This window comes from Haliaeetus leucocephalus, unplaced genomic scaffold, assembly GCF_000737465.1.
Source record: "Haliaeetus leucocephalus isolate CR32 unplaced genomic scaffold, Haliaeetus_leucocephalus-4.0 Scaffold269, whole genome shotgun sequence".
Taxonomy (NCBI): Eukaryota; Metazoa; Chordata; class Aves; order Accipitriformes; family Accipitridae; genus Haliaeetus; species Haliaeetus leucocephalus.
Genome location: NW_010972705.1, coordinates 214,475 through 226,939, shown reverse-complemented (window position 1 = coordinate 226,939; position 12,465 = coordinate 214,475). Strand labels below are relative to the sequence as shown.

The window sequence follows — 12,465 nt, the reverse complement described above, 5'->3', positions numbered from 1 at the left end:
TGGAGGAGATGTAGGGAAGAAGGGACACTTGTTCACCCCCAGAGTTGCCCAGGATTCAGAAATCTCATTCTTCACCTAAAAATTTTAATAATGCCATCATGCTTTTTTGGTATTTATGTACCTAAACATCCAAAAGATTATGAACCATTACTAACTGAACATGCATAATCATACAGAGTGGTAACAACCTCAGCTCCCACCAACATCAATGACAAAAGAGAGGTCCACAGGAAAGCTGATGCAGGCGAGCTCATCGGTACCACCGCAGGCTTCTGCAATCATCCAGCGTGTGTATCTACAGCACAACACTGGCAGTGCACATGGCCCTGCTGCCCACATATGGGTGCAGGCTGCAGCCACAGAAACATAGACACTATCAAACAGAAGCAAGATTGCACATTTGCTTAGATATTCTGTGCAGAAAATGCTATATTAGGCAGACAGATTTCCCTTTCCCAACCCCCTGAATAACGTAGGCCAAGGTGTCTGTTAAAGAGCAAAGATGAAAAGAAAGAGGCAAAAGAAAAACTTCAAGTTTACCATTTAAATACTGTACGTTAACTGTTTACTAAGACTCTTTGGATGGAAAATGTTTTCATAACAGTACATTAGTGATGTACATAAATTCATGATACAAACAAACAAGACCTGAAATGATTTGACAAGTTATCACAGCATATCAGTGGAGGAGTTGGGAACAGAACTACTGCTTCTCCATTTGAAATGCAAGGTGCAAGTTCTGCAGTAAACATTTTGTTATTAAAAATCTCCATATGCTCATTTTCTCAATTCTGTAGTTCTATATCAGCAAGTCAAGAAAAATCAAGTGTTTGATTTTTCAAAAATATGTGTGGTTGTTCACCACTTCAAAGGAAAAAAAAAAAGGAACAAGAAAAGATGACAGGGACAGAGGAAGTCTTTGTCAGCTCTGGGTTTCAGTTCAGAGATCTCTGGTTCACGGTTCAATCAGACCACACTTTTTTGCGTTAGTTAGGGGAGACACAAGCTCTTTAAAAGCTCTTCAATGAATTTGTATAGATTTAAAAAAAGAAATCTATATTTCTGCAGCCATGTAGTTCTTCTCCTGGTTTAAAAAAAACCAAACAAACCAAAAACCACAGGCCATGCTTCTTCAAAAACTCCCCTTATCCTTCACAAAAGCATTTATTCTTTGGAGCAGAGAAACTGATGCACTTCTTTCAGCGTAGCTTGCATGTCTTCATATTCTGCAAATTTGCAAGCATCCTCCAGCTTCAGCCATTGGAAAGCTTGGTGCTCCTCCGAAAGCTTGATTTCTGTGTTACAGTCCTTCATTTCTGCCAGCCAGTAAATGACGGTCTTAGGTTTGCCACGGACAGGATAGTGCAGTTCTTTCTTGTACCCCTCTATGAGGGTGAGCTGACTGGCCTGCAGACCAGCCTCCTCCTGCGTTTCCCGGAAGGCTGTCTGCAGGTCGTCCTCTCCTGGGTCCACGTGGCCTGTTAAGAAGGTGAAAAAGTAAGTCTCTGAGAAGGAAACTCAGATTTTGTTTATTCATTTGACAACTAGGAAACATTGGGAGACAGAGATGAGAGTACACTCTAGCTGATACAGAATCAAATGGAAATTGGAGAACAAAGATTGCTTTTCCAACTCTTACGTCTTGATTTGTCTTTGTCTTGTGGCTTTTAGGATTGTTGTTTATTTGACATCTTCTGAAACTCCCAGTGGCCTGTCAGCACTACACATCTTTTCTTCCCAGTCCTCTCCTCCTCTTCTGGAGCACCCTGCACCCGTCATGTTCCACCTTAGATCATACTGAGGACTGAGTGCCTCATGAATGTTTTTCCTTTATCCAGCTAGAGGGGAGACTGCTCATGTGCGAGAGTCTTAGTACTCTCTCAACCCTTCCCTCCCACAGAAGCTTAAGACTCATTTCTGCAAAACTCTTACTCATGCCAACAGCCCAGAAACAACGGGACCAGGCACCAACAAATGCCATTTAAAAGGTGAGTTTCAATTAGGCAGTTAGGGGTATTTTTACTTCTCTCCCATATTCCCCTCTGAAATGCAGCAAGCCTAAAAGCCAGTCCTTTCACCAGCTGCATAGTTCTCCTAGGACACATCATTTATTTTACATTGCGCAGAATGAGAGGTGCCATTACAAACAATGGATAAATATAACACATCCCCAGCTGTTTGTACTTTTGTTGAGAAATGTCAGATTTGGTTTTCTCATGAAAGCTCCAGACCAGAACATAAATAGAACAACCCAAGCAATATCTCAAAAAAGCAACGTAGCAGGAGTTGGGAGGCTTCAAGAGGAAAAAAAGGTTAAACTTTATTTTGCCCCTGTGTCACTATTTTCTGTGTGGTTGGCTGCAAATAGCCGTAACTTCGTCAGAGAGAGGAATCCTTCCTCAGGGCCCAGGAACCCAAAGCCACCCTTTAGTACTAGAACTGGGGTATCTGGGAATCCATTTTGCCTTCCCAACAGCTCTCACTCACTTCTTTGTCTGCTTAAACACCTCTTACTTAAAACGTGACATCATCTCAAATGTGAAATACACTTCTATTTCAAGCAGCAACCGTGTAGAAAACAGCATTTGATGTTGCACTTGACGTCTCGGATATCTGAGATCAAATACACTGAGTCTTTAAGTAAAAATATTTTCCCCCTGAATCTCAGCACTACAAGTCAAGCTGTTTCCTTTTTGATTAAGTATGTATTTCCATAGCTGGGACTTATTACTAACAGTTGAGAAACAGAATCCACTTGGCCTTGCACAGCTGGATTACCTTTACAGTATCCCCAGCAAATGCCCAAAGAACATCCATGAACAGTAAGCACCCACTATTTTTTATGATAGTCATCATCCATAGTTGCCAAATGTGCAAAGGGTTGAGGTAGCAATAAAGCTGGGGGGCTGAGATTCAGTTTCAACTCAAAGGACACTAGTGCAACCTCGTGCTCTCCAGCAGAGCAACAGGCAATCACCTCACCCTGCTGTTGATAACCTCAAATCTAAGCTCATTACTGAGCTCATTACTTAGTTTCCAACTTTGTGCGGTACAGTCTACCTACCAGGCAGAAAAAGGACTGCTGGCAGCACCTTAAACCACAGCTTTCAGATCCTCCCAGCTGTTGCACTAATGCAGTTCCAATATGCTGAGGAGGAAAGCGAACCTCACACCCCCTTCCCATCAGCCTCGACAATTTTAAAGTCACAGTTCTAGGAGCATAGATGAGGCTCAGGAAGCTCATGTGGGGAGATCCAAGCAAGTCCAGTTTAATCCCATAAGGGCTGCAGCTGCTTAGGGTACATTTAAAATACCAGTGTACAGCTGTAGCTGTAAATTGCCTTTTGCGTGCTCTTGGACAGGTGATTACAACTTCTCATTCTGGCTCCTGCCACGTTAAATCTATGTCTGCATCATATACAAGTTATGTTACTGCATTGCACAACCTGATGCTGCCTTTGAAGACCACTCATATCGCAGAGAATATATAATGTAATAGCTCCCCTTCATTTATTGCCCCCAAATCTGTACCAAGCTACTATTAAAGGCTGCCATGTGCCTTTTGATCTATAAAACCTTAAACAACATGTCAACATTCTTCTCCTCTACTCCACTCTGGTGAGATCCCACCTGCAATACTGTGTCCAGGTCTGGAGTCCTCACTACAAGGAAGACACAGACCTGTTGGAGTGGGTCCAGAGGAGGGCCACCAACATCATCAGAGGGATGGAACACCTCTCCTGTGAGGACAGGCTGAGAGAGTTGGAGTTCTCCAGACAACTGGAGAAGGGAAGGCTCCGCTGAGACCTCACTGCAGCCTTTCAATACTTAAAGGGGACTCAGCAGAAAGATGGGGACAGACTTTTTCATGGGGCCTGTAGCGGTAGGACAAGGCGCAACGGCTCTACACTAAAAGAGGCTAGATGCAGACTAGATACAAGGAAGACATATCCTACCATCAGGGTGCTGCAACACTGGAACAGGTTGCCCAGACAGGTGGTAGATGCCCCATTCCTGCAAAGATTCAAGGTCAGGGGCTCTGAGCAACCTGATCTAGCTGAAGACAGCCCTGCTCACTGCTGGGCGGTTGGACCAGATGGCCCTTAAAGGCCCTTCCCAACCCAAACCATTCTGTGATTTTGAGTGCGTGAGATGTACGCCTATGAGTCTTTTCACTCCCTACTGAAATGCGTACAAGTCTTTTCAAACACTTGTCCAGAATTACTGTGCTCCCAATGAACCTTTCCACACGGGTCTCTCCTCTCACAACAACCAATCATGTCCCAGCACATGTTTTTTAGCTTTCCAGCAGGCTGCAAACTCTACTCCCTTAGGCTTTTGGTGAGGTGGACAAAGGGGGAGGTTTGGAAAGTTTTGTTCTTTCCCTTAATAGGAGAGTGTAGCTGATGCTGTTACGAGCTTTTTTTTCCAGTTTGCAAATTCCTGTTTACAAACTGCTCCTGCAGTATGCTTTAAGAGCGCTGCATTTTAGGAAGTGAATACTAGCAGGAAGAAATCTCAGAGGGTAGGAAGATCTACAAGGAACATGAAGTATTTCTGTTCTGCGCTTTTGCTGGTACCAGGGCTGTGACTATGTACTACCAAACACTGGCTCTGTCATGTGTCTTTACAGACAAGGTGTTGTTAGATGTCTTGGGGCACCAGGCTTGTCTTCTTCTTTGGGGCCTCACTGATGAGCAAGGATTGCTTAGGTGAAGATGTCTGATAAGGTTACTTCTCCCAGCTGCTCCTCTCATCTCTGCTGCATTAGTCATGTGCTTTTCATCAGTAATTCCTGAACTTAAAGAAATTCCTGCATCTTTTAAGAAAGGCGCTTTAAAGTAAATCATCACCGATTTCAGTTTGCCTTCTAATGTTGCGCTGCAAACTGTGACCCTTCTGTTTATACATGGGTCAAAGAACCACGCACTGGCAGCAGCGCTATCTGGCGGACGGTCAGACCTGAGCGAGAAGGTAAAAATTTCTCTAGTTGCCTAATTTCAGTTGTGTGTTCAATGTCTGCCAGAAACATCAGATATCTGAGGAGCACGATTGGGTGACACTGCCCCCCCACCCCAACCCCAATCAGTTGTGCCCAATAGTTTATACAGTCACAATTTGCAAAGAATTTTGGCCAGAAAACTCCCCACTCAGCTGCACAAACAGCACAATCAGTAGTTACTGTCAACTGATTAACTGCCCCTCAAAGCTGACCTTAGCAGCATTCTGCCAAAGTTCAGTCTACAATGTCACTCACTCCCAACAAAAACTATCTTGAAGTGTGTTGTTATCAGAACAAACATCACCTTTGGGTGGGGTCCAGTGGTGGGTCCCATAGGATGTCTGAAGGAGGAGGTATTCAATACTGTCAGTGACCTTAGAAGATGGTGCTGACTGCAGCCTCCTGTAGATGATCAAGCCACAAGCTCTCACAGCCATGCCCCTCTGTTAACTGCACGGAGAGCTGTGGAAGAGCACAGAGGATCAAGCAGGAACAACATACAATGTGGAGCTCAAACAGACTAGTTGTATTTAGCCAGCAAACATATCTCCGCGTGCGCTAAATCGTCCATCCCTTTGAGTTACTACACAATTAAAATGCATCCCATTAACTATATTTGAATTGTAAAAAAATTGAGTCCTTTCCTTTTAAAACAAGGAAACAGGAACCTGTATAAAAGCTTAAAAAGAAAAAGTTATCAAGAAGCATGAAATATGACCTGCATGACATTTCTTTGCTGCTGATATATTACAAACCACACTGCAGGGAGAAAAAAAAATAAATCATAAAGCAAGAGGAAAGCCACTGATTAATACTCTGAAGCTTTTCCACTGCAAAAATTCAAAGGCCCTGTGCAAAGACAATACCTCAACATTACTGGAAGTGGCATAGAGAAATGATTGCCCAAGATAGATCCCCTGCAGCAGAGAACTCCTCAAGATGCCAGTGGCAGAGCTGAGAAAAGGAAGGACAAAGGACAAGGTCCCTGCTCTCTGGGCTAGAGATGAGGCTGTTACACAAAACTAAAAGCTTCTTGGCATATGGTATAAGCACTAACTTCATGTAAATTGAAAGGAACACACCTCTTAAGTGACAAATATTATAATCAATAAGCTATGCAGCCAGGACAACTGGTCCTACACAGAAAAAGAGAGAAAGCAATGGAGATGAGAAATCCATGTTAAAGAATACAGCGATCCCCAGTTCCAGGGAAAGCTTTGCATTTTGACGGAGCCGCGCATTTCAGTAAGTAATACGTTTACACAACAGTTTTTCCCCGAGATGCCCAGTCGCACCTCCAGTTTCCAAAGCGGGAAACCACACCACAGAGCCCTTCCCCACCAACCAAGCCCCAGGACGGCGTCCAGCTCTCTCGGTTAACCCCTCTTTAACCGCCTCAATCAGTGTCTGACCAGCCGAGCCAAAGACAACCCACCCCCCCTGCCAGCCACCAAACCCCCGGGCGGCCCAGGGACAGACCCCGCCTGATTTGGAGGCAGGAGGCCGCCCAAGGCGGGAGGCCAGCACCCCCTCCCGTGCGCGCCCGGGAACGCCAAGCTGGCTCGGCCGGAGCCTGGAACGACAAACCTCCCCCAGGCCCGCCAGGCACCCCGGGGTCCGGCTCCCCTTCCCTCCCTCCCTCTCGCAGAGGGTGGCCCCCCGCCGTGTCCCCAGGGGCCGGCTCTCAGCGGGCAGGGCCCTGCCGGTACCGGGCCGAGGTGGGACGGGGGGACCAGGGCTGGCGGCCCGGGGGAGGCCGGGCCCCTCCGGCCGTTGCCATGGCAGCGGGGCACCCCCCCGGTGCAGGCTGGGACACTGGAGGAGCCGGACACGGAGGCTCAGGGACCCGGTCACCCCCACGGCGGCCACCCTCACCTCCGCTTCCGGGCCGGAGGGTAGGCGGGGCGCGGCGTACGAGTGAAAGCAGCCTCAACCAATCACAGCGGCACGGGCGCTGGCGGGAGCCCCTCCCCTTCTCGTCCCGCCCTCCCGCCTGGACTCTAGGCTCCGCAGAGATCTCGGATTGGCTTCTCCCCGCCGGGACCCGCCCCGTCCGCGCTTCTCCCTCGTCCTATTCGCTGGCTGCGGGCGAGAGGCTGCGCGCCAGCGTTTGAAGCGGGAAAAGCGTTGTTGCCATGGAGACGCGGCCTAGTCGCCGCTGCCGAGCGCCGGTGAGTGGCAGCGGGGGCCGCGGGCGGGGAGGGTGCAGCGGCTGGGGGGGGGGGGGGGGCCTGCCGTGAGGTGAAGGGGACGGCCGCGCCGAGGCAGCGGGGGAGTTGTCCCGGGGGCATCACCCTCCACGGGTGGCGGGGCAGCGCCGCGGCTTCCCTCAGCCCCGTCCCATCCCGCCGCGGATCCCGAGCCGGCTGCGGTGCCGGCTGCTGGGCCGCCCCCTCCTTCGGGCCCCTGGCCGGCGCCGATGTGTGCGGGGAAAAGAGGAAAAAAACCCGGGGTGGAACAGGGAAGGATGAGAGGAGAGCCCTCACATGGTGGGGCACGGGGGCGAGGCGGCTGCTGCAGGAGGGTGCCGGCAGCCGGCTGGGTGCGAGGCCCCCGCCTCAGCCCTACGCCCCTTCTTCCAGGGGTGAAGCTGTACAGTTCCTCAGTCTGGGACTAAATTCGGCGAGGGAAGCTATAAATCCCTACGGGTCTAAATCCAGTAACTACGTCCCCCCTCAGTTGTGCAGTGTAATTCCAGATGCGCGGCAGTTTGTTTTGATACAACTATAAAATAAATGTTGAAAGCCAGTTGGTAAATCTTACTGGCAGGAGAAGCTCGGGCACAATCTTCAAATAATCAGCATCCCAATATAACTTGTAGATTATTTTCTTAGCATGCAGTTGAATATTAGACACTTCCCGTTTCCACGCAGCTGTTGTTTTAAGCAGTTGTCGGGGATCAGCTGTAGGATGGAGTCTCTTCTGCTGAGGTCACCAGACTATACTTAGTATGAAGGGCTGATGATAAAAAATAGCAGTCTCTTGCCAATTGAAAAATACTCTGTTGGAAAACAACCCCTCCAACATTCATTTGTTGTTTTTCAGTCCGTTTTAAAGAGCAATGAAATGCATTGCAGTTTTAGTAACCAACTCCCTAGTAGGTATGACAGTAAGTAGCAAAGGAAGTAGGAGTGTTGCTGCAGGGAGAAGACCTGCATCATGGTCCAGCTGTAAAATAGTTGTCATTTAACATTAAAAGTATTCCCTCCTCTCCCATTACTTTTACTATACTGAAACTATACGTGGTTATCTATTGCTAGTATTCAACTTTGTTCCTCGTGTCTTCAAAACAGGCTGCTACAACAGTTGTTCCAATGAGCAACAGAATATTTAATACCGTGTTATGTACGTACACAGGGAGTTGCATAGTGTAATCCTATGATCTTACAAAGGGATCTGCTGCAACGTCAAACACACTTTCATAGATCCCTAACTGCTGCATTATACTAAAGTCATAAATTCATGTTACAGTACAGGTGTTCTCTTATGGAGCTTGTGTTTATAAAAGTGCTACCACACCCTGACCTCATTCTTCACAGGAATAACCTAGTTTCCAAGGAACAGGGTCAGAATGATTAAAGGCAAAGCATTTTGTGTGGTACTCTGGAAAAGCAAATTAGCCATTCACTTCTGGAGGGCAAACTCAGATTTGGCTTTGGATCACAGTTAAATGAGAGCTTAATGTTCAGATGAATAAGAAATAAAAATGGATGACTGGTGGCGTGAGTTGGTAAGTCTCCCTCTTCTTGATCATATGATTGTCAGATTGGCTTCGTTCTGGTCTTCTGCTTCTATACTTTAAAAACCAGCAAATGCTTTGGCACAGACAAAGCCCATGCGGAAGACTTGTTTGGAGTAATGTGGTTACAAGTAATGAGTACAATACACAGCTATAGTCGTGGTCAGGAGAGGAAACGTACCTACCTGCTACATGCATTTACAGATTTTGTAAGTTCTTAACTTTTGTTCTTATAAGGTACTTGGAAAGGAAAATTATTTACAGAATACAAAGTGATAGGCAGGAAAACAAGGTGCTGTTTAGGTTTTGTACACTGGTTAACACTTACTGTTTATCAGATACTCTTGAAGATTGTGCCTAATAAAATTATTTAATGATGAGACCAAATTTTGTGATTCAGAATGATTATCTTAGATTATTTGTGGGATTAAATGTATAGTTGCATTAGTTTGCATTTGTAGGAGTGCCATATAAGACTTCTTCACTTTGCCACGACTTAATTTCCCTAGTTTAAAATACAGATACAGTGATACTTGCATCATGTCTTAGTGGTGGCACTCAGGACTATCAGCGGAAGTCAGCTAAAATTGTCAGGTAGATGTGAGTGAGCTACAGTGGCATAACAGGGCTGTTACTCGCATAATATGAGTGTTATTCAAGTGAATGGTGCACTGACATCTTTAGTATATCAGAGGTTAATAAGGATCAAGATATAGTGGCCTAAGGCTGCTTTATTCTTAAAATAGTCTATGTAGGGATTTTACGTGATTTATGCATAGTGACTGACACTAACTGAGTATCTTTGAAGGCCAGCCTTTTCTCCACTTTGAAAAGTGCATTGAGAATGAGAAGATCTGTGTAAGAGCTAGTTAATAATTAAAAGCATTTTAAAATGGAGGATCAGCTCCTAGAGCATAATTTTGTGGTAAGTTAATTTTCTTCAGAACATGTAAAATGCAACCACTCATTACTACTGTTTACGCCTGACTTTTTGTTTTTCCCCAGCTTTATGACCTTTAAAACACCTCTATTACTGAAACAAAGGAGGAGTTCTCTGATGACAAGCTGTGATCTTATTTTGTGCTTTGAGTTGGTCCCCTTATATAAAATTCTAATGTTTTTTTACGATAAGTACTTATCCATTACCAGCATGTGGCAGCCTCTTAAGATCTTTGTAAAACTTTGCATAAAGAGTTGTAGAGAACTCAGGTTTGCCACATAAAGATGATAGGCTGACTAGTCCTTTGTTCAGACATCTCACATGTTCCAGTAGTAAGGTCTATCACCATTAACCGTTTCTCCCTTGCTGCTAGCCTGTGTAATTAGTAAAGATGCTCTGGACTTCATTGACTTCACTGTTTCACTGACCAGCTTCAGCATCTTTTTGTCAGTGGCAAAGCAGGTCCCTTGTGTGAGAATAAAGTGAAAATTTCAAAGTGTAGCTGAGTCTGCCTGCCAGATAAAATGAGAAGGTCAACCACTGAACAGCGAAGCATTAGAAGTGATGTTGTAATAGAGATTGAGTGAAAAGTTTTTCTTAGGCCTGAGACTATCTGACCTTATAACTGGGTGCTCATGGAGAATTATGCCTCCATACTGACTCACTTCTGCCGCAAAATATGTTATATCCAGCTGTTTTAAGAATTCTTAAGCTTTTGTCTCAATCCTGTTTTCAGTGAAGCCACTCATAGCTTTGCAGGGAACAAGACCTGGGCTTTGACGTCATTTTACTACACTGAAGAATGTTATATTTTTTCTGCCCCAGGACACTGTGTTCTCTCAGGTGAACAAACAAAATTAGATCCTGACAATAACTGAGGTAGTGCTGGCTTTTATTGTAAAAAAGTAAAAGTCTTCTCTTTTTTTGCCAGAAGATGGCATTATCATTAAAAATTTAGGCTTCTTGAAAACCTACCAATACTACTCTTATTTCTTTACAAAGCTAATTAATGTTGAAAAATTACATATCTGTTTTAGAAACAGTGTCTTCTGGCACAAAGAACTCTACAGTGTTGGACAAATAAAGTATTCTTTTAATGAGGAGAAAGGCGCTCCTTTCTTTTAGAGCATTGCCAATTAAAAAGCCAGAAGGGTTTCACTGAAAACAGCTGTTTCCCCTGAATTCTCTCATGTATGAACCAGACCAAATCTTCTAGAAAATTGTCTACTCTTGAGTTTTGAAGTAATCAGAAATGCTGGAACCCATCACCATGACAATTGCTTATTTTTTTGCATGGTTAATTAGTTTGTTACTCCTTTATTTGTCAATGTTCAGTTTTCCTAGGCTGTGAAATTGCTGTACCATGGATGGAGAGACACTGCAGTTACTTCCTGAAACCACTTATTTCCAGTAAGATTTAATATATCTGGCGAAGCAGAAGCAGTTATATTACTTCCTGGGCCAGCTCTCATTAAGAAGCCAATTAGTTGCTTTCATATGGCACAGAGCCTTGGCTAATAAGCTGTGCGGAGCTGCTTACATGTCTCAGTACTAAACTTCTTGTACGTTCTGCAGTACCTATATTACTTGAATTTTCTGTATTTTGAGAATCCTACTCCCTTGTTACCCCAGATAATGGAAACCTGTCTCTACAATCATTTCTAGCTATTTAAATGTATTTTGTTTAATTTTTAATTAGAACCTTGACCTTAAAATTCTTAGTTCTCTCCCCTTGTCTGCTGCTCTTGTTTTGGGAAGTGTCTCCATTTTTTTTCTCTTTTGTCCTCTCTTCTCTCTCCTGTGTCCAACACTATAGTTCAAACAGAGGTCAGTACTGAATTAGTTCTTGCAGTGGTCTTTGGCCACTCTGTATTTAACTTAAGTATATATAAAGATGTAGGTGTAATCTAGGATACAGAGTAAGAATAGACAAAAGAAATTTGCTGGATTGTTTTCATCTTTAACAGATTCTCAGTATTGAGACTGGTGTCTTGGCTTTGCGTTCTAGCTGCTCCTTTCATCAAACAAAAGAAGTTTCTCATGGCAGTGCATACAGACAGTTACACAGGACCTGTACTGGTTCTATACTTCAAGCTACTTTATGTAAGATAGGCATTTTTTCAAAAACATAACCCTTCTTTAAGTGAAGTCTGAAGTTCCTGTAGAATTTTATCTGTTAGAGAAGTTAGCAAATTGTGAACGCTTGTGAAAACCCTTGCACGTGTGTCTTAGCCTCTCTGATCTTTGGGTTTGCTCTTCTTTTTGTCAATTTTGATTTCCCCTTCCTAGGATCTAACAATCCCCGCAGTGGCTCTGACTTTACCTCAAGATTCGGAATTACATTACGTACATATTAAATAAGCCCACCTACATACCAGTGTTTTTGTCTTGAAGCTTGTTACTCCTGAATCTCGTAATTCTGTTATGGCTAACTACTATCTACAGCTTAGATAGTAGTGTCTAGCTTCTAAGTCATTTTAGATGTCCTCTACTGCACCTTTTGGCCTCTGTCAGCACTTTAATATAATCTTTATTGTTTTATTGTTATTATATTGTATATGTATGCTATATATACATATATTGTATTATATGTCAACATAATATGTTAATTAATGATATGGAATCAAACTGGGGGGTGATATTTGGTGACCTTATTTTCTTATATAATGTTATTGTAGAGATGCTTGAAAATCCTGTCAAAGAACTTACCCTGAATTACAGGGGGAAAAACTTAGTCTTAAATAACTTGGAGTTGTTGAATGTTATTGTAACCTCCAAAACTGA

General features: G+C 44.2%; 1 protein-coding gene across 4 annotated transcripts; it reads right to left on the bottom strand.

The window, feature by feature from the left end:
* Positions 1–1,123: 1,123 nt before the first annotated feature.
* NUDT2 (nudix (nucleoside diphosphate linked moiety X)-type motif 2) lies at positions 1,124–6,930 on the bottom strand. 4 transcript variants are annotated; one of them, XM_010569313.1, is made up of 4 exons: positions 6,712–6,745; positions 6,085–6,138; positions 5,307–5,464; positions 1,124–1,478 (listed from the first exon to the last, which is right to left on the bottom strand). In XM_010569313.1, the coding sequence occupies exons 3-4, from the start codon at positions 5,437–5,439 to the stop codon at positions 1,165–1,167; spliced, it is 447 nt and encodes a 148-aa protein (XP_010567615.1). In that variant the 5' UTR covers positions 5,440–5,464; positions 6,085–6,138; positions 6,712–6,745; the 3' UTR covers positions 1,124–1,164. The 4 variants fall into 4 exon arrangements, with proteins under 4 accessions (XP_010567615.1, XP_010567616.1, XP_010567613.1 ...); XM_010569314.1 differs by lacking the exons at positions 6,085–6,138; positions 6,712–6,745 and adding an exon at positions 6,878–6,930; XM_010569311.1 differs by lacking the exon at positions 6,712–6,745 and having other exon boundaries at positions 6,085–6,427.
* Between the last annotated feature and the right edge of the window lie 5,535 nt (positions 6,931–12,465).